The sequence below is a fragment of the Danio aesculapii genome, chromosome 20, assembly GCF_903798145.1.
Source record: "Danio aesculapii chromosome 20, fDanAes4.1, whole genome shotgun sequence".
Classification (NCBI taxonomy): Eukaryota; Metazoa; Chordata; class Actinopteri; order Cypriniformes; family Danionidae; genus Danio; species Danio aesculapii.
In genome coordinates this window covers 25,276,806-25,299,551 of record NC_079454.1, presented here as the reverse complement: position 1 = coordinate 25,299,551, position 22,746 = coordinate 25,276,806, and the positions used below count along the sequence as shown (strand labels likewise).

The 22,746-nt window shown below is 36.0% G+C and overlaps 1 protein-coding gene across 4 annotated transcripts in view; it reads left to right on the top strand.

The window, feature by feature from the left end:
* Positions 1 to 21,769, top strand: part of map3k7 (mitogen-activated protein kinase kinase kinase 7) — a 30,077-nt gene extending 8,308 nt beyond the window's left edge. For 2 of the 4 annotated variants that reach the window (XM_056480896.1, XM_056480895.1), the window contains 11 exons: positions 2,483 to 2,611; positions 2,727 to 2,857; positions 2,968 to 3,049; positions 5,333 to 5,439; positions 5,526 to 5,667; positions 7,905 to 7,985; positions 14,086 to 14,153; positions 15,945 to 16,008; positions 17,032 to 17,093; positions 17,501 to 17,616; positions 19,852 to 21,769. In XM_056480896.1, coding sequence (XP_056336871.1) covers positions 2,483 to 2,611; positions 2,727 to 2,857; positions 2,968 to 3,049; positions 5,333 to 5,439; positions 5,526 to 5,667; positions 7,905 to 7,985; positions 14,086 to 14,153; positions 15,945 to 16,008; positions 17,032 to 17,093; positions 17,501 to 17,616; positions 19,852 to 20,032 — 1,163 coding nt within the window. In that variant the 3' untranslated portion in view covers positions 20,033 to 21,769. Of the gene's footprint in view, positions 1 to 2,482; positions 2,612 to 2,726; positions 2,858 to 2,967; positions 3,050 to 5,332; positions 5,440 to 5,525; positions 5,668 to 7,904; positions 7,986 to 14,085; positions 14,154 to 15,944; positions 16,009 to 17,031; positions 17,094 to 17,500; positions 17,621 to 19,851 lie in introns of all 4 variants that reach the window. The other 2 variants (XM_056480898.1, XM_056480897.1) reach the window with 2 other exon arrangements.
* Positions 21,770 to 22,746: the final 977 nt, after the last annotated feature.

Genomic DNA, 22,746 nt, shown 5'->3' with positions numbered 1-22,746 from the left:
ATATTTCCCTAAAACCAGAATTAGTGGACGTTCCTGGTCTAGATGATGGATGAAAGCATTATAATTTAATGCATGCGTCCGCAATCAACCGGTAATGGGTTTCAATTTTAGCAAACACGTTCAGGGGCACTCTACTGTCAGGGGGGTCGGAGGAAACATCAATTAGGAGCAGGTTGTTATCTTGTTTGTTTGGGGAGGAGCAGAAATCCCATGTTATTACTCCACTAGCGCTGACAGCAGAGGAGACGAAGCTCTCCTCATTTGCTGCACTGACAACAGTATTATCAGAAGACCAGAGAAGGCAGCGTAAAGACATACCAGCGCGAGTCGCTGTAATTTAAGAATAATAAGAGCAGCAATTAAGGCTCTCCAGGGCAGCATGAGAGGAAATTAGCTCATCTGTTCAAAAAGGGCAGACAAGATAAAGGCTTCCCCACCCTGGATGGCAGAAAACGAGCTTATGGGAAATAGCTTTGCTGCTTTATGTTGTGTGATACCCTTTGATTGCATGTTATTATTTTGGGCAGCTCGACCTCAACCATAATACACAATTAATTATAGATTAAAAGGACAAAATATCTTTAAAATGATTCTTTGTCCGTATTAAACATTGGCAATTATTTTAATAGCATATGTCCTATAAAGGGGATTGGATTGTTTGTCCTCCACACTAGTTATGCACCTACATTAAAGGTGCTGTATGTAATGTTTTTGACTCTTCTAAAGCATAAAACCATCATTTGTTTGAAGATATTAAGGAAACATGCTAAGTGAACATTCTTGTTTATTTGAAAAACAATGCTAAAGTCATATATTCTGCTTTGAGAATGCAAGGTATGTGCCAGAATGCTTTCTGTTTTGATTCTTTTAACCCGCCCACTGCTAGTTTAGCCAATTATATTTCAGCACCCTGGGTTGCTTTGTTGGAAACCAGCGTATTTCATTCATTCATTCAAAAAGGCTCTCATGGCATGTGCCCGTGACCGAATTTTGACTTCTGGTGGACAGTAGCAGACTCCGAAATGAGACGCAGATTCAGAGTTCCACATGAGGTTATTAATTAGCAAATAATATAAATATTATAAACGTAAACATTAGGTGAGCAGGTTACATTGTAACCCCGCGTCCTAACAACACGCTACCTGACGAGATACGCAGTGATGAACAATTTGGCTGTTAGCACCAGAAGGAACAAGACAAAGAAATTTAAATACAGCCATTCAGAAGCACAAAATATGCAATCACTTACGGAATGGTAAGGTTTATTATCTAATTAATACCTTTAACATTATTAAATGTAGATGCTGAAGTCACAGTTTTATAGTTCAATTTCAAATGGTTTATTTTATTTTCTAGACCTGAGGTGAACTATCTGCTGCTGCTTTCAGTAGTATGGCAATAAATGTAATGTAAAATGACAGTAAATTGATCATTTATTGATCACTGATTATTGTCTTAGTTTTCTGTTGTTCAGCTGCTAGAAATAGAAGAAATAGTTTCTAATATATCAATTTGAGGTGTTGGTTAGAACAAAAACTTTTTTAATATGGAAACTCCTTTTAATATGGAAAATATTCCTTCTATTGCATGCCATTGCTTTTATATAGAACACAATTTAAATCAGCCTTTAGGCTTGATCGTCAGACTCGCTCCTGAATCTGGCAACCTGTGTTTGCGTTTGTTTTGATCCAGGAATGCAATACCTAGTTCAACCACTGGCTGTCAAACTTACATACTGCACCTTTAATCCGCTTGTTAAGTGTGACGTTATGCGAAGCGCCTTCTGGGTCTAAGCGTCACAACTTAAAAAGCGTACAGATAAAAACTTCTAATTTCTGTTAATGCTGTGCGTCTTGTGTGGGGTTTGATGATAATGTTTAAAATGTTTTTTTTTATTATTATTATTTTTGAAATTACAGTTACATTTAAATTCATATTCATAAAAACTGGATTTAGAAGGTCCAGATTTAAGATGCATAAGTTTAGAATGTCATGCTATCACTATCATTTAATATTTGGGGTCAGTAAGTATTTCTGCTTTTATTTGATCAGAATATTGTAAAGAAGATACTTTAAAAGCTTTGCTGTTGTAGGATTAGTTTATTTAGTTTGAGTTTGGTTTAAAGGTGAAATTCTTTCTGAAAATTTGAGAAGCACACCATTCTTTTACCAGTCCAGATTAAAACACCAAACAACAGCTTTTGGCACTTGTGCTACTATCAGAGCATTAGCCAAAGCTGCTGCTCTTCATATAATTTTCTATTGTTGTCTTTCTCAGTTGTTTGTTTATCTCCAGTACTAGATTGAAAGATAAAAAAACAGCATATATACACCTGGCAACACTCTCATCTTAAAGTCAGGAAGGTTTTCTAAAGTTGACAAAAGAGACCAATTAAAACAGCATGCATTCTCCTTGTCAGCTTGGGATCTTATCGATCAAAATGCCTACCAGGTGTAAACAAGGCCTGTTTGTCTGTGACAGGGAGCAACTACAGTGAAAAGTGTGACGTGTTCAGTTGGGGTATTATTCTCTGGGAGGTGATCACACGCCGAAAGCCTTTCGATGAAATTGGTGGTCCTGCTTTCCGCATCATGTGGGCTGTGCACCGTGGTGAGTTATACGTATGATTGCTTGTACCTATTATACAGCTCTTTTTATCTTTTGAATCTGCAGCATTAATATACAGGTTCAAGTTTGGAAGCTTTAATCATTTTTCTTTCTCCAGGAACACGTCCACCTCTCATTAAGAATCTACCGAAGGCCATAGAGAGTCTGATGACTCGTTGTTGGTCCAAAGACCCATCGCAGCGGCCTTCCATGGAGGAGATAGTGAAGATTATGAGCCACCTTATGGGGGTAAATGCCACAACGCCAGCATGTCTGGTGAATCGTCACAGTTTTTCTGGTTGACTATATTTTGCATCTTGTTGTGCCTCTTCAGCCTGATACCTCTCTTCCCCTTCTAGTATTTCCCAGGATCAGAAGAGCCTCTTAAGTACCCTTATCAGTATTCAGATGAAGGCCAGAGTAACTCTGCCACCAGCACAGGTATAGGCTTGAATAACAAATACATGTTCATGGCTATTTTATTGAATTGAATGTGAATGATGGAATGGGTGAGAAAACAAATGGTTTAGATGCTTTGACTAAAATAGTATCACAGTTATAATATTTGGGGTAAAAGAAATTGTATGCATTGTTTGTTTTTTTTTAAGAGGACCTATTATACAAAATAATTTTTACATGGTGTTTGAACACAAATTTGAGTCCACAGTGTGTGTAAACAACAAAAAATCCAGCTACTTCTCTTCGATGTTAGCCAATAAGGCATTGTATGATGCCTAATGAGAAGCATCTTGATGGATGATGACATCAGGGCTTCTGACATGGTGATTTTTTTTTTTGGTCTTAACCTAATTAACATTAATAAAAATTATTTAAATAAAATATATCAAATTAAAAAATATTAATATTTAACAAATATTTTAGGAATGGGGTTTTCAAAATTTTTTGGACATCGGTTGCCCTAAGTTTGTCTAATTTTACTCGTGCATTTTATCCAGCTTACCTAATTTCAGTAAACTTTCAATTTAAATGACAGTAAGGTCTACATGTTAACATTGATAGTGTGCCTTTTTCTGAGAACTCAACATGCCCATCCATGTTGGGTTCCCAAAACAGCTAGCTGCGAATCATCTTCCATTGTCAATAATAACTCCTTCTCATGTTTCTGCGTCCCCCTTAAACAGGTTTCAATGATTAAAATGAAACCTAAGCTAGTAATTCTTATGAGATCACACACACACACGGGTACCTGGGCAGTAATTCCCTGGGCAGTAATGCTTGCTGGTGCCTGTGTGAAAGAGCCTTAAAGGGATAGCTCTCCCAAATATGAAAAGTCTCTCATCATTTAGTCCCCCAATTCACAAAATCTGGAACAGCTTCTTTCTTCTGTTGAACAAACAAGAAGATATTTTGAAGCAAGCTGCAAACCTGTAATCATTGACTTCCGTAGTATTTGTTTTTTCTACAATTTATGTCAATAGTTACAGGTTTCTAGCTTTTATCAAAATACGTGATTTAATAGCAGGAAGAAACTTATAAAGGTTAATATAACCACTTGAGGGTGAGTAATTAGTGAGTACTTTTTTGGGGGGATTTATTCTTTTAAAGTGTTTTAACTTGTTGCTTCTATGCTGTAGATAAATAACAGGTTATTTGCTTTTGTTTATTAGATATAGGCCTATATAGATATAGTGTTTCCCGCTAATAATTTATGCTGCCCTTATCCCCAGATTTGATTGAGTATCCTAACGCTTACACCCGCTTTCATCTATCAAATATTGCGATTTGGTTGCATTGGGTCATGGGTCTCCAGATGTGTGACTCTCTACTTCAACAGATAATCCCACTCTGTTTATGAATGAGCTTTGTAGGCAAAGAGCAGTTAGTCTCTACCAGCTGTTTGAATGCATTCAATCACATGTGCTCCTGCAGTGTTTTTTGGGGGCAGATTGTTACTGATGCTGCGGGTGTAGAGAGGATGTGGGGATGTCATTAAACCATCGGTGATGGACGATGGATTTGTTTATCAGCACAACCCCACCCACCTGTCTTTTTTATTTAATTGCCTAAAAAAGAAAAGTGATGTCCAAATATACACTGTTCTAGATTTCCCCCTGTTGTGATGTCACAGAAGCAAGCCCCACTCACGACTGGTGAATTTTTCTATTGGCATAGATCAGTCAGAATCAGGCCTTATCCTGTTGAGAGTAGAGAGTGGTTTTCTGTTTTGTTGTTTGATTCATATTAACAGCATAGGCGGCAGTAGGTACTGTATATCACTGTTGTCAATTTAATACATTTTATAAAAACTTGTGATTTTCTTTCCTAGATATTATATTCTTGGACAGATAATTTGAGCTTCAGCATTTTTTTGTATAATTTGGTGTGCTGAAGAACTTTTGCATCTTGTGTGCATTTAAAGAGAAACAATTGCTTTTGATTCAATTCAGGTTTATTAGTATAGCACTTTTCACAATAATTATTGTCTCAGAGCAAATTTACAAAAGGTTCACATTACTGCATTACGATCAAAAATGGGCATTGACAACATGATGAAATATTTCACAATTTTATCTTATTAACATGCACTTGATTAGGTAAATACAACGTTAATGAGCATAAGAGACTTTTTACAAATACGTAAGGTATTTTAACAACCTCAAACATCAGAACAACAATGATATAAATAAATTTTGGATTGTTTAAAAAATGTATTGAAGTCACTGGGAAAGTTGTCAAGTTTAATGTAATATCTGTCTATTGCAGGCTCCCATTTAGACTACACATGTACCAGCAACAAGAACGACATCAACATGGAGCACACAAACTCCCCTGGCAGTAACGATACTATCAAGTTCCCCTACAAACCAAAGGTAATTCATTAACCGTCCGCATAACCGCACAAAGACTGAGATACAAAAAAGCTCATGTGTGGAACTTGTGTTTTTGTGCATTTCAGGGCATTTCTGGTCAGTCTCTCTCCAGAGGCAGCAGCGTAGAGAGTCTTCCTGGCAGGTCACATTTTCAGCCTTCCTCCGACAGCAAACGAATGAGTGTCGAACTCTCCGAATTGGAGCCCAGATTACCCTTTGCTTCTGCAGGTAACTTATGCTGCTTCCATGCTTGTCATAAAGTTTCATACCCACCCAGAACCTCACAGACAATGACGTTTCACAAATCATACACTTAAGTTAAATTGTTCTGTAGGGCCCTGTGAACTGTTTCATTCATTTTCAGATTCCATTTTGATGGTTTAGGTTTAATTCATCCAAAAAGTAGTTTATTAAAATAATGAAACTTACAATTTAACAATTTTGCAAATATACCACTTTGCAATTTATAGAATTACATTGTTAGAGATTATAAAGATTTATCTGATTCCTGTTTAAATTAAAACATGGAAAATAACGGTGTGATTATTCATAAAAAAAGCCTTAAACTGCTATGATTGAAAATTATGTATTGAATATATATTATTAATAGTGGCAGCAATGTAGCCTATAGGGTTGGGCGATGTCGACCAATTTGGCATCATACGATGTCTAATGTGCAAGATCGTGATGTACGATGGCATTGTTGCCATAGGCGGCAGTGAATTAAATATTTATGAATAATTAATTAATTCATAATAAATTATTTGCAGCCTAATGTTTCAACTACCTGAACCGCATGGTCTTTGTTTTAACGTTAACCATAACCAAATCGTAAATAAATAAAGATAAATTACACACAAATTAACACCTGTCAATCACTTTTTCCGTGGGACTCTGGCATGAAAAGACAGAGTGATCTGTTGTTATAATGGTTGATAAAAAAGGTGCACAACCAAGTATCTGAGGGTTTCGCTAAAATTACTAAGTACAAGCGTGAAAGCAGAAGATTGAAGCGGTGTACTGACGCTGTGATGCGTTACCTGATAGATTAAAAAGACAGAGGAGTCGTTAGACAGAGACAAGATAAATTAAATATCACGTTTAACAACTATAGTGAGACGCGATCCAGCGGTATCTCTTGATGAACTGTCCGACGTGCACTGCTCTCTGGGCTTTTGTGGTCAAAGCAACCATGACTGCTGGAGCTCAGATGTGCACGTACGCTGCAGCACATGACAGACTGTGTGTGTGTGTGTGTGTGTGTGTGTGTGTGTGTGTGTGTGTGTGTGTGGTCACGTGATGTGCGTTTTCAGCGATTATATTGTGGAGGGAGATCTTTTCAGAAATGCTAGGTAAAATGCCAGAGTGGATATGGATCATTTTCATTCTAAATTTTAAAACTAAGACGTATGAGTGTAAACAGTGTGTATTTTATGTATTTTCCGCGAGCAGGTTGCTTCTGCGACAGGGGCGGGGCAGAGGATTGTGATACTGGCTCAGCATCGTGATATCTATCGGCCATGGACGATGGCATCGTCTATCGACCCAACCCTAGTAGCCTATGCTGCTGATATAGCATTATAAAATAAATAAATCAATGTATTTTTAAAGATTTTTTATTATTTTTAGTAGGATTAGCAGTAGTAGTAGTGTAAAAAGTGCATTCTGCTGTAATAGTAATAAGTAATAGAGGTAATCTTGTCTTTTAGATGTATTTTACATGTTCTTTTTAAAGTTCAGTTTCGATGTATACATCATCTAATTATCTTCTTTTTTTTCCCAAGTTTAAAATGGTTAAATGCTCATGAAGTCATTTTCAGAGCAAGTTCACTTTATATCCTCATTTAGAGAGTTGACAAGCTGAAAATACAGTGAACATGATTCTCTGTTTCCCACATGGTAAAAATCATAGGGCCCTACATTTATGTAGTAATTTTTTCCTCTCTTTTTCAGTTGACAATAATATTGTTACTTTTTTAAACTCCACACCTGTCAATTCCTGTCATCAATTTTGTTCTCAGGTTGACATGTTTACAAAAAAAGTCACACCACTAACAGTGTCCCTTTTATAGACATTGACCTCACTTTTCTGTACTTGGCTGAATGGAGTGTACACTAGTGTACTGCTGAGTTCAGCCAGTGCGCCCAACACACATCAAGACACAGAAGAGCTGCATGGCCTCCTTCTCTGCAGTCAGTAGTTCAGCAGGCTTCTTGCCTCTGCACGGATGTATGCGCTTTGTTTACATGCTTGTACATATATGTTGCATGTATGTCCTAATGGAAGCTGAAGAATGGCGCGACGTCCCTCACCCAGTCTGTCTTTATCTCTGCACCCTCTCTCTCTCTCTCTTTCTTACTCATTACACACATTGTCTGCACCCTTCTTTCTGTCTCATTACACACATTGTCTGCATGCCTGTGTTCGTCGCTACATGCGCGTGTCTGTATGTGTGTTTTTGCAGCACGTCCACAATATAAGCGAGGTCACCGTAAAACGGCATCACATGGCACCATTCTGGACATTCCCAAGATCATCGTCACAGGTACCGGGAGTGCAGATGCTCCCAGCAAAACAGCTCCTAATCAGAGGGCGTCACTGTGACGCGTGAGCACGTTCTTGGTTGTTTCTCCAGATTGTCATATGTCCCCCGTCAACCTCACTTGCAGTATTACTCATACATTAGCACACATTTGTGCTGTGGGCATATATTAACTTCCTAACTTACTCTGACCAAAGTAAATTCATTGGATTTACAAAAAAAAAAAAAAAAAATTTAAGGTTAGTTGTTGCAAACATTTTATATTGCCTGAAATTAAACAATTTAAATAGTTTGAATTCAGTCCAAGTAAATTGTTTGCAATTGTTTGCTGCTTACCTTAAAAAATATATCTAAAATCCAATGAATAATTTTTTTTTTCAGTGTATGATCAGGGTTATAATAATCATATGGTTGGAATCTTATGGTTTACTAAGGCCAAAACAAAGACAGACATTAGCTATGTTTCCATGCTAAGATGTGAATTAAATTTAAGCACAAACTGGGAATATTTCATAAATTGCATAATGCGAATAAAGCTGGGTTTCCATCCAACGAGTCAAAGAGAACATAATCGTCACTTCCTGATTAAGTGGCGCAAAATATTAAAAGTAAAAATGGATTCCGGAGGTCATTAATAATATAATAGCACTAATACTGAAATGGTTACAGCATTTTAGAATGACCAAAACAACATTTTCGATGTTTTACAGTGTACTCAGCCTGTTGGTTTGTCCATTCACACACATTTTTATCATTACATGATCTCTTATAACAAAATCACATGGCTTTTAATGTGCACATCCAAAATGCGCATAAAAATAGATGGATGGAGGCATAGCTATTGTGGCATGTAAAGTACATTTTCAAAGGAGAATAAGGTTCATGTTCAGTTTTGGGGTTAAATTACGTTTTAGAGTTGTGAAAGTTTTTTCATTTTCAGAATTGTGAGTTTGTATCTTACAATTTTGAATTATCTCACAATTTAAAGTCCAACAATTTTTCCCCCTGAAAATTCAGATTTTTTGGATCAGGCTGGGGCCAAGTAGGAGCACTCACTCCAAATTGAACCAAGCAATTCAAGGAAATTCCAAACTGAACCAAAACAAACGATCACTATTAAGATTGGCAAGGAAAAAATCTGATTTTTTTGCATCGCATTTGCAAATTTCAATTGTCATTTTAAACCCAGTTCTGACTTTTTTAGTTTAAGATTTCGAATTATCTCAAATATGCTCCAAATTTAGAGAAACACCAAATTTACAAGCCTGTAATTTAAAATTGCAATAATAATAATAATAATAAATTCTAGGGGGGAAATGAGGTATTGCAAAATACAAACAGTAGGAGTTTTATAATAAAAATATCAGCTTTTTGCCTTTGAATTGTGAGACTTAATATTAAAACTAATTGTGAGTTTATAATTTAAAATGACATGATACTTATTTACAAGTTTTAAAAGGAAACGTTTCTATTACTATACTATAACTACTATTACTGTGGATGAAACAAGCTTACATATATATTTTTTTGAGTGCAATTTCTGTACAATTAATTTACAAAACCCAACTGCAGTCATCACAAAGGACATGAAAGATCATAGAAATGCAGTAGTCATTGTGGAATTAGCAATACGAAAATAATTAGCTCGATTTGTTCATGCTGTTATACTTGATGGACTATTTCAAAGGCTAAACAAAACAGTTTCTGTCTCCTGCACCTATTATTATTATTATTATTATTATTATTATTATTATTATTATTATTATTATCAGATTCCCTATGCCCTTATTTTTTTAATTCACTTAATAATTTCATTTACGAAACATTTTCATCAAATGCGTTTGTGTCAGGTTTGACGGTGGACAGTGAATCTGGAGTAACAGCCATTCCAATCACTACTCTCTCTCCCCTGCTCATCTTTCTTTCTCTCATTCCTCTTTTTGATTGTAGTGAACATCAGGCAATGATTTGCACACCCCGTCCTCATGGCTGCCTTTTGAAATGCTATAAAAATACGATAAGCAGAGATTTAAAGCATGCGTGGTAAATGGAGATGGGGATGTGGATTGATATGCCTGCTTCTGTCTTCCTGTTTGGCTTTGTAGCAGGTGAAAGTGAATCGGCTAGTGTGTGTTTATGATGTCTTTATCTCTCAGTGGGCTTATAGTCTCGCCTGCAGAAAGGATGTCTCCAAACGCTCTGCTTTTTGCTCTCCTTTTTCCACACACACGCACACACAAACGTTCATTAACTCCTTCATTAATTCAGTGGACGTGGTTTTGATGAATCTCCTTCACATTGAGGGTCATTGCTATTATTATCATCATCTCTAATAAAACAGAAGAAAATGGGGACACTGAAGGATCGCGGGGTGGGGGGAAAAATCAAAGCAGGAGTTGCATGATGAAGAGGTTATTAATGTGGTGTAACAATGAGAACATCTGATTGGCATCTGAATTGCATCCCTCCTGCATGCACGCTCTTATCCTGTCAATCATTTTTGTTATTCTTGTAATCATTCTTGGCATTGGTCATTAGAATTGACCTCATCAGTGACAGTCATTATTAACAAAAAGAGTTAGCGTCATATTCATGGTAGATTTTTTTGTTGTCATGTGTTAATTGCTTATATTTGGATTACTTGTACATTAATGAATAATATGGAGTAAATGCAAATTAGGAACTTGATAACAACATTATCTGTGGCATACAGCTGATTACTTTAGATTTCCCACCCCCTCCCCCTCCATATATTGCAATACATTTTACCTTGATAAACTTAGAAATAGAACAGAGGCTTTTTTCAATTAATAAAAAGTAAGACTGTGAGTTTATTTACCTTTCCTGGAAACAGCTTAAAGTGAATGAAGGGTATATAAATCGCAGTGCTGTTCAGTATGAAGATGACCACATAGAGGTACTCTATCTTAGGGTCATTTATGATAGGAACCAGCATCAGGAACACTGCAGCCAGCAAACCCACAATGGGAAGGATTATGGGTGCCTTGCAAAGGTAAACAGAAAGACATTTGTTGTATGTCAACTTGTTTCCATGTTGTGGTTTAACAGGTACCACAAAAAAAGAAACTATCCAAACGGTTGGTTTTTACAAAATAATTGTCTTAACCTCTTTTCAACCATTTCACAACTTTCTTGATTAATGTATTGATGTAATGTAATTGAAGTCTTCCTAGTCTCTCAGAAATCAAACAGCCCCCGCAAAACGAGTTTAATGTAAAAATTATTTAATTCAATATTATATCATGATTCAGTGGCAATGTTATTACTATTAACGTGACAACTATACTTGATGGGATGTTTATAAGTCAATAACCATGACATAAGGTGTCATAAATATGAATGAGATTTTATATGTTCTTATGACAACTGTCAGATGACATTGTTTGAGATGCCTTTGTCATGAAAACTTAATATTGCCAAGACAACATAACTTGTCATAAATCTGTCATAATTATTAATTATCATGAGGCCATTGTAATTTATAATCATTTTATCATGAATATTTTTCTGATCAATTTTTTTCAGTGGAACAAACAAAATTTTTATTATTATTTAATTTTTTTTATTTTTATTAAAGTTCTTTGTTATGATTACACATCATTACGAGCTGAAAAGTTAAACATTGTGAGGTTAGGCTGGTTTTCTAAGTGGTAATGTGTTAGCAACATAATTATTTGCAAAGAAAATTCCACTCAAAGCGGTTATGCCATATTTCCTCTCTGTGTTCTTGGAGGAGTATAAAGTGAAATTAATCAGGAATAGCTGAGCATGATGTAAATACTTAAAAGACTGGTTGCAACTTTGAATAGGTGACGTTAGTAAGTGATTCTGTCATGGCTGTTTCATGATGCCATATAGATTTCTCTCAGATGTTAAATTCTGTTTAGAAACTTGCAACACCATCTTGTTAACAGAAATGTAGTTTCAAGTTCTGCAAGTAAGTTGTCAGCGATATTAATATAAATCCAATTCACTTGTTAGTTATATTAGCAGAGTTATGCATGAAATGTGAAGCAACATACCACTCTCAACAACCCTATTTACTCACAATGAGGTATATGCACGCAGACTTTTAATTTCAGTCAGCTAGCCTCAGAGCTTCCTGTTAATTGCCATCCCATACAAAATCGCTGCGTTTAAGATCTGATTTCTTTAAAAGAACGGCGGTCTTCAGTAGCGGGCTGAGATACAATATAAAGTGGGTCTCAGAAGCACTGCATTAAATAATATTTTTCTCCGTCATGTCTTTAAAATATGGAAAGTAATTTTACCACAGTATTTTCGATGGAATTTCAGCACTAGCCTGCTGCTAATGATGGCGCCTGTGTTTAAGCAGTCTTTTGTCTTTTTTAACGCTTTAAAGGGCCATAAAGCCCCCCTCTTTCGGTTCAAGTCAACCTCTGAATTAAAAAAAAAAAAGATGGGCATGGAGCTCATTGGCATGGCTGGCAGAGCAGGGGAATAAGAGGGGAGCGAACAACTGTTGTCAGTTGGCTCACAAAATGAGACACAAATCGTGAGGAGATCCATGAATTTATATTTTACAAAGTTAAAATGCAAAGAAATAAACAGTAAGTAATTTAACGCCGTGCTCCATTTGTTATTCGTATTTCATACATAACCACAATTTGTTATATCATCATAAAGATAATCGTGTTTATATAAACACTATAAATGAGGAGGACTTCTCTCCTCCTGAATCCCCGTCCTTAATGCAGACACTGTGGATAGCTCTGCAGCAGGTCTCTTGCTTTGTCTATTCCAACCATTAACCCTGCTGGTAATCTGTATGATTTTAAACATAGGTAAACACAGCAGCACAGATAAGTGATGTGTCTGAATGGTAACGAACTCAACTGATAAAAAAACCATTCTACCATTCTCCAAATCTCGTACAGCTCTCTAGACAAAAATGCTTGCTGCAAACCACCAGCTTTGCGGTATCGGCCCTGACAGAATCACGGAGAAAAACATGCAGCAAACTCCGTGGATCATGGTAACAAACACATACAACCCGTGCCGCATGCGGACGCGGTCTCACCTAGTCATTGGGAATCACAGCTTGGCAGGTCTGTCTTCGGAAAGCATGTGCTCTTATGAATAATTAAGCAGGGTCTTCTAATAGGATAAGAAAACTTCGCTATGAATAATAATGAGAAAACGATGGGTCATCACTCCATTTGCAGATTCGCACTATAGCACTGCTTTTGATCCCACCCCAAAAAATATTTTAAACCCGAAAGATGAAATTAGCTGACAAAAGCTTAAAATTATCCTGAAAATAGTCATATAAAGCTTATACCGGAAGTTCATCATTGGCTGAAAACACTAGCTGTGCATATAGCCCATTATTGTTTTTCTCTTGGAACACAATTATTTCTATTTATTATATATATTTCGAATTATTACACCTATTTACATTTACATGTATCTACTTAATTACAAATATATCAAATGTTTGCCACAGATGATGTATGTAGAATGACATTGTGCCTAACCTGAAATATATACTCATCATTTGCATCATGTCATTTTTGGCACCTAAAGAACATCTTCTTTAGCAAGTCACAGTATATCAGTCATTCACCTCTGCTTGTACTATTCTAGATCCTTTAACTGAATTGTCATTTGTGTGAATGTTTGTATATAGACTTCTTTAGTAAACTTGTGTTCTTCTAATAGTCGTGATTGAGTTTACAGCTCCTATCATTGCTGTTTTTTGTATTTTCCTTAGATACACACTTGTTGTCGTTTTCCGAAAGCAATAACGCATTCATTACCCCATGATAGGAGCTGTCCAATCAGTGAAGACCAAGTTGCCTGTGTGATTCTGTAGGTGTGGTTTGCTGTTTTTGGTGTAAGCTGTGTGTGTGTGTGTGTGTGTGTGTGTTGCTGGGACAGCCTTGTGAGGGGTTTATTCATGTAAAGGCCGCGTTGGAAGAGATGCTGTCACGCTAGAGAGTTGGACATTTAATCAGTGCAGCTGTCTGAGTGTCACGTCCCTGTGGTGAGAGCTTATACACCAACCACTAAGACTCATCAGTTTCCTCTTTTCTTTCTGTCCTCTCTCTCTCTATTGCAGCAACCTGTGAGCCTCATAGACGCAGATCAGTGCAGGATCTTCCTGCCATTGGTACAGATGCCAGTCAGGTAGGATGCTTCAATTTCACACTTGCATTGGTGCGATGTGTTATGAATCGGGGAAGTTAAGCTGTGACAAACACTATAGGAGGTAATGTTTTATACAGCCAGGTAACGAGAAGCTGTGCTTTATCTCCAGTAAAGTAAGAGCTCTCAGACACAGTTTATCAAATAAATAAAAAAGAAAGATGTACAATCTGTAGTCTTAAAGGGAGTTGAGACACTGTTGTCTAGATTGTCCCTACAGGGCTTTTTGAACTAACAACATTTTCTCTCACACTTGTTCTCTGCGCTCTTGGGAAAATAGTTCACTTAAAGTTTGGGCAGCACCTAAGGCAGTGTTGGTGGTTACACATAGATGCCCAAGTAACAGCTGCTACTATGGACTGCACTGCTGTATGTAAGCCGCCTGCCATTATTGAATGATCAAAGCTGGTCTGTGAAAACTTTGCAAAATGATTCTGCGTTAGTTTTAACTTTCACTGAAAAAAAGAACTGCCCAGACTCCCTGTGATTCACTTGTCACCGTGATAAAGGGTTGAACTGAACTGAACTGATTGTTTGAGCATCGATATCTCAATGTGTGTTTTTGCAATAGTCACATCGCATGATTCGATTTTTGTGTTAGAATCCCCAGAAAACCATAAAGCACTGTTTATTTATTTATTTTTGCTTATTATTAATTTATTATATTTCATGCAGATGCACCGCGTAGAAAGACTTGATCATCCCAATCTATCTAAATGAATTAAATCTTTCCAAATAGAGCTATTCAAGTCATCTGAAATTATATTCATATCGCAATATACATCACGGCAAAACAAAATATCACAATGCCCACACCTGCTAACATTCGTCTTCGAAATTCCGGGAGACCGGGCGGGCTGAGATGCTGGTGTTTGTTTGTCTGAATACCACAGTTGAGAACCGGGTTAGTAACTGTACTTGGTGTGAGTAACTATGAAACGGGTTTCGGGCGGCCACTGCAATCGGATTCTATACCAAAGTTGGCTACCCGGGGGTTTTACAGACTACCAAAAAGCTGGGGCGGTGTGAAATTACGTAAGTTTTCCGGGAAACATAACAAAACGGGAGGGTGGCAGGAGATGGGTCTGAAATATGGGAGACTCCCAGGAAACAAAGCGAGTGTTGGCAGGTATGACAATGTCAGATTTTTCCAACACCGTGCAACCCTAATAAATATTATTGTAAACGTGACAATAATACCCCTACAATAACAGACCAGCAAGTAAAACATTTCTTATGATTATTCAATAAATAGAAAGTGCATTCATTTGAAATGTATTATCTCTAATAGTACATCCCTTTTGATTTATATGTAGTGCACAGTTATTGAATAAGCCCTAAACTCCTTTACAGTTGTGTAACTACAAACAGATTGTTGTGCAAATAAAATCCAAAAGTAGGGAGGAAGTGTATCTGTTTCTGTCTTGAATTCAGATTCATATAATTTAGTGTATTATAAAATAATAATACATTTTTAGTGTACAATGTAATTTCTATTGAGGTGTGTGGGAACAATAAAATGCAAGTTACGACCTTTCAAAATGAATCATACAAATGTTGTACTTAGGATTAAGTGTAAATGGCAAGATTTCTTCCTTTTGGTGACCATCATGTGTCATAAGGGCCCCTTCAGAGATGACAATCTCAGTTGTATTGAATGGTGCTAAACCAGCCTTTGAAATTGAACATATTTCATAGTCAATATTCATGTGTATTTATTTATTGTTTTTGAAGTGTGTAATTGACATAAATATTTTTTTCATTCAATCACAGGATAGCAGAAACAACAGCAGATCGTCCAGTCCAAGCGTGAGGATGATTACACCAGACAAGACAGGTAGAGTCTACCAGGGTGTCTGTTTGGTGTTAAAATGTCTTTCAAAAAGAACATTTTAGGCCCTAAATTTGCTGAAATATTGTGTTGTAGGTCTTAAATCATTTTAAACAGGTCTTAATTTTGCTTTGTCTATGTAAAGCTACTCAGTTCGGCTGAAATCTGTCCAATGACCAGCAATACATCTCAATAAAACCTTTTATATTTAAGTCTTTTATTGCAAAGAGATCCTATTCAACAGCTGTTAGACATTTTTACAGCAAATTCCCCAAATTAAATTACCTGATTGGGGCGGGGGGGATTCCCCATGAATGCCGGGCCATTAGAAAAACATTGTAGTCTTTAACCTGAATAAGTCTAAAATTTAATTATTAAAGGTCTTAAAAGGGTCTTAAGTCTTAAATTTGTCTACTTGAAACCTGCAGAAACCCTGGTCTATAGTTTCCTTTTAGCCATCATAGATATATATGTTCACACAGACAGAGATCATGTGAGAATCCATGTTGTCACTCATGCCTACATGTAAAAATCATTGTGTAAGTGTATGAACTCTTAAATGGGTATATTGGTTGATGGATTATTATGTGAGCTTTATGCAAGTTTGAAATTCTATAATTGTGCTGTTTTGTGTTCCAAACACACTGTTGATATTCACTTGTGACCTCAAAAGTTCACATCCTCCATGTGAGTGTGTGTGTTTGTAAATCCGTATCAGTGACAGTAAATGGCTCAGGCAGAGCAGCAGACATTACGTAAGCAGCATCAAGGATTTAGGATGGTTTCTGTCTGACAGTCACAGACTTGGCAGACTTGACTGCTATTATTACTGAACTCTTGCTTTCTTTCAGTGGATTACCACAGTTTACTATCAGCATTACTCAACAAACTAGAAATCACTTTGTGCACTGAGTTGACATGCTAGTTTGCTCTACATATCCACATAATAAAAGAAACCATGCTGCAGGTCAATACAGACAGACTAGTTCTCAGTTTATGATTTATTAAAAATGTTTTTTATTTTTGTAGACACTAATGGCTCAGATAACTCTATCCCTATGGCCTACCTGACCCTGGACCATCAGTTACAGGTATGAAATTGAAGAAATAAATATCAATATGACTGCTATTTTATACTAACATTTCAATTTCAGCCCAGTGTGTCCAGAATTTTTGATTTCAGACAAGATTTATGACTGCACATGCATGGAAACTGTGGTGGGGATAATTTAATTTCCGAGTATTGTGATCTCACTCTTCCCTAAAAAGATTCCCAAGGTGTAAAAACAGCCCTCTAATTGAATCAAGCCTGGGTTAGAGTTTTATATGCTATTTATATGGTGTAATTGGGTTATAAATGCATGGCTGCAAATTGAGAGCGAGACATTTTGATAATTTTGGCGTTCAGTCCACGAATGGTATAAATATCACTTTTGCATTTCTGATTAATTAGCCAAAATCGGTGACATTTGATGAATGAGTCTGTGTTTGTTTGCAGCCTCTAGCTCCATGCCCAAACTCCAAAGAGTCGATGGCAGTGTTTGAGCAACACTGTAAAATGGCACAGGAATACCTGAAGGTGCAGACAGAGATCGCGCTTCTCAAACAGAGAAAGTAAGTCAGAGGAATAGGAATTCATTCAAATCATCATCATGTATAATACGATTTGGAGTTTTCATCGGTAACTTTTGCTGAATTTAAACTGCAGATCTTAATGGTCCATTCTGAATCTGAATTTTTATTTTATTTTATTTTTTTTTTTTTGATGACCCACTTACATTAATTTTTAAAGGTGACTAGTACACGATTGTCTGCATTTACACAGCACATGGCAAAGGCGCAATGAGCAGAAAAAAAAGAGCGGGCGCTGACTGACAGCTGATAATAAACATGGACTATTTTCTCCATTAATATATTTATTCTGTTCGCCCGGTTTCATTTATTTTTTTTTTCTATTTGACAAGTTGTTTTGCTATAGTTTAAGGCTGAAAGTTATCATTTGTCCATATTCTTTTAATTGAGGCTTTTTTTAAACCAGTAGGGATTTTAATGTCATGGCCATAACGTGATTTATAGATGTTTTGTATGCAATAGTTCTATTAGTTTATATTGTTTACGTGGCGGATGTTGTGCTTGCGCTCTCTCGTTAATATCTTTAATACTTGTGCTATATGACAGTATAATAGCTTCTTTTGTCCTTGTATATGAGATTTAAGGTTTGAGACTTTGCTGACGTCATTCGCTTAGGTTATAAATGATGTATGACTCACATCGACAGGTAAAAATCCAATCTACCTGCTTACACTGCAGACACAAGGGCACGGATGCGATTTATATCGGATAAATTTCCACATATGAACAAGGCCTGAATCTGATTTGAGTAAATCGGAATCCATGTGATTTATTTTTATTTTTTTCCTGCTTGCACGTACATGAGCCATATCCGATCTGTATCACATGGGAGAAAAGAATTGGGTTACTTGAACCATGCAGTGTAAATGCAGCCTTTTAAACACTTTGCATATTCATTCATATAAATTTGAAATAAAGTATGCAAAACAACCTAAATTATTAATTTTTTTTATTGATCTTTTTTAAGATTTACCTTTTATAACCAAGTGAAATGGGTTTGAAGTATTTATGTATTGAACTGGAAAAACAGATGAACTAAAACAGAAACAAAAATAGCTATTCCTAAATGAGAATTAAAGTAATAATAGTAAGGCAAAATCATGTCAGAATTACTAACGACAAGTAACAAAATGAACAATTGTATAATATAATAAAAATAATAGATAGTGCTAAATATTCACATAAAATATAATAGTATATAATATATAATATTAAAATAACATTGGTGTTACCACATAACCAAACTTTATATCATTGATAATTCTAATATAATGACAAGATGTGATAAATGTTATTTATTTAAATACCTAAATATGAAATTTACTAAATTTTCATACATGGATAATTTTTTTCCATTATACGATTATTTACATTTTTGCTTTTACATTAAATATGGATGAACTGTGCTGTAAAGCATGCTGCTTTTAATGTAAAATTTTATTATTATAATTCTACCATGAAAACAAGTTTTAATACAATTTGATTAATATATATTTTTTTAATAAATTGGATTAAAATTCTGTTATTAAAACTGTTAATAAAAGAACGGCATTTCCCAGTGTTGATTATGAAATACATTTAAATAAAAGGCAGTTTCTAAATATAGAAGTTTTGGTTTTCAGTTTGTCCTGATTTTTTGTTTTGTTTTACCAGGACTTTTAATTTCAGTGCATCACAACTAGACACCAAAGTATTTGTATTTTTGGCCATTGTTATGGCCAGACAGAATCTGCAGACATTTTTTGCTATTTCTGTGGTGAATTTTGTAAAAAAATAAATAAATAAAAATCTGCGGATTTATGCGGAATGATTTTAGGAGTACGGTAAATAAAATCTTAATATATGAAATAAAAAATAATACATTTTAACTTTTATTTAATGTTTACAATGCAAACCCAATTAGATCCACTTATTTGGTAAACAAAGCAAGTCTCTCATATAATATATCTACTAAAACACAGAAAATATTACTTTACAAAGTGTATTGTAAACAAATCATATGAACATTTACATATTATATCACAATAATATTAGTGAAAATAATTAATATAAATAAATATAAAATAGCATTTTTTACACAAGAAATTCATAGACTTGATGGGCTAAAGAGCTGCAGAAATCTGCGTGCGGAGATTCTGTGTGGGCCTAGCCATAGGATATGCATTGTTTTGTTTTTTTCGCCATTCATCCCCTAATGTCTTTTGTCCATCTCTGCAGGGAGGAGCTGATAGCAGAACTAGACCAAGATGAAAAGGATCAACAGAACGCATGTCGCCTCGCTCAGGAGCAAAAGAAGCTCATAGAGGAGAACAAGAGTCTGTCTACCTACTACCAGCAATGCAAGAAACAACTGGAGCTGATCCGAGCGCAGCAGCAGAAGAGACAGGGCACCTCATGAACCCTCTCATCATTAAACAGACTGACTCTATCCTAACCACAGCCCCGGTATCTCCACCTCCCCAATCCAAACATTGGGGGTTAGCTATAGTTTGACCCAGAAACTCCATTATTCCGCCTCTTAAAACAACCCTTATGCACCCATGAAGTCTCTGAAGATGGAAACTGTAGGACTTGTGCTCCACAGAGCAGGAGAACATGGGTCATTTCCACCAATGCAAACAGTAGTAAGACCCTGCGCTCAACTGCACAAGCATGTTGCGTTTGGCAGGCCAAAAAATACATTTAAAAAATACAGTTGGACAACTGATAAACGTGCAGATCTTCAGATATCCAAACAAGCCAGCAAACCGAGTGCAAGGACACCTGCATTATACATCAGGACTCCAAATGGAGGATGTTAAAGGATTCAATTAGATTTTTTCTGAATGTCATATTTTCCCCCTTCCACATCCCAAAATTCCCTGAGGGGTTTGCCTTATTCCCCTTGAAAAGGTGTTGGCCCTCAAGAATGTGAAAGTGAAGTGGCTTTAAGATTCATACAAAAGCTCATTTTATCATTTTTTAGATCTTTATTTTATTTAGTTACATTCACTTTTGTGTGTGTTTCATTTTAGCCCATTTTATGCAAAAAAAAAGACGTTCCCTATTTTTTGATTTGTTTCTCTGCCCTAAAAAGTGTTAAAATGTATTAATCGAAATCGGGGGATGTATATCTTACATATGCCTTGCATGTCGACCTTGCGTTTATGGAGAAACAAGGGACGATTTGTGTGTATGTGCGGCCTCGCAAGAAAACGCCACTTTTGCAATACGCTTCTTTTATTTTCCCGCTCCAAAAAAACAAAACAAAAAACAATCATCAGTCTAAAAGAGAACGAAACAAATTACTTGAGTGTATGTGATTGTGAGTACAAGCATTTTAATCATGATTTCAGTATTCTTGTGTTTCTTTTGCTCGGTTGTGTATCTTTATCTAACCATGTATGGTAGTTTATCCAGGGTTTTCAGATCCGCTTCATAGCTTTTATTGCAATTGTGGGAAAGATGCTCTTTCTCTGAGCTTGATTTATTCAGTTTTAGTTCACATGCTGCCTTAGAGTTGAACTGCTTGCATTTTACTTGACTTGTTTTGTTGCTTTGCGGCAACGAGACCGCTCACACATGCTGTGCTTTAATGCGGTTAGGAGTTTTTAAAATTGGTAGGGAATGCAACACAAGTGAAATTAAGAGTGGCCAGATTTTGTCTGACCTGAATGATCTTGTCAATATGCTGCAGAAATCGTGAAATTATGATAAGGGCAGTCCACCCATTCTGGTTCTGTTTAGTTTTTCCGTTTTCCATTCTTACCACTAGTTTTTCATTCCTCTAGTATTTGAGAGAAAAATCAAAGCTGTATTGTTACATTTAGGTATGAATTTCACCCTTTGTTTACTTTGTTCTACCCAGCACCGACTCAACCACACAGTTTTGCACAATCCCGCCAATACTGGTTAAGAATGCTCACGATGAAGTGAAATCTTGAACAGGGTAAATACACATTTGGATGTTCAAGATCTTCAAGTGACTTGTTTCAATTCTTTTTGTTTAACAGTGAAGTGTTTTATTTTTTCTTCAGTTCAACGTTCTTGATGAGTTCCTGTACTATGTGCTGTAAATAAGATTTCTTAAGCTATTGGGAATGGGAATACACAGGTGAAGGTCGCATCTTGAAATAAATCGAACAGGTTAAAAAAAGTCTTGCGAGTGTCCGTGTTCTATCTGGTCTTCACTTCAGCTTCTTTTTTTTTTTTTTTTTTTGTAAAGACAAAACATTCTCTGGATAGTTTAATAAATTACACTGGATATGTTTGCTCCGTACTTGGTTAAGCTGAGCTTTATTATTTCAAACTTGTATATTTACTGCAGCTGCTAAAGTGGATGGTGAAATGAAACGGCATTTCTCTCAAACAATGGCGCTACATTTAAAGGACCCTGAACTGAGCTGATTATACCGGTCTGCAAATTAGATGTTTTATACTTGTTGGCCTAATATTCATTTTTTTTTGGATCTCTCTTTCTAACTCCTTTATACTAATGATACACTGGACAACTTTTAGAGCAATGTTGCCAGGCAACTTTTGGAAATGATGCCATCAACAGGCAACCAAGACACGGCAAATAATTATTCAGGCAATCGGATCCACCGTTTTGTTGCCCCACACCCCCATAGCCCAATAGGAAAGTAAAACCAATGTCAATCTGCAATATTGTCTGTTAACATTGCTCAAAAGGTTGCACTGGGAGTGTAACGTGTGTGCATTCTTTTTATAATAATTCAAATGCTCATCGTCTTTTCCTTCGACGTTCAGGTAAAATGTCGTGTATGACCTAATTTTGACCACGTGTTACCCCAACAATGCGTATTTACAATTTTATAGATATTTTTACGTTGACATGTTTAAAAGCTAGCATTTGTGCTATAAATCTACACAAAAAGTTTATTTAGCTCCTATACCGTTTACTTGGAACCATATCGTAATAAAAATCCATTTTATTCTGAAATTATTCTTTGTGTTGAGAGCTTTTAGGGTTTCCGCCTTTTAACTGTTGGCGCCTCTTTTGGAAGCATCAACTACACAGACCTCGACGCTCTTAACAGGTAAACTATTTCTTTCTTATAATTTCTACAAATTGTAATTTTAGAACTGATTAAAATAGCGTCTTTTTGTTTT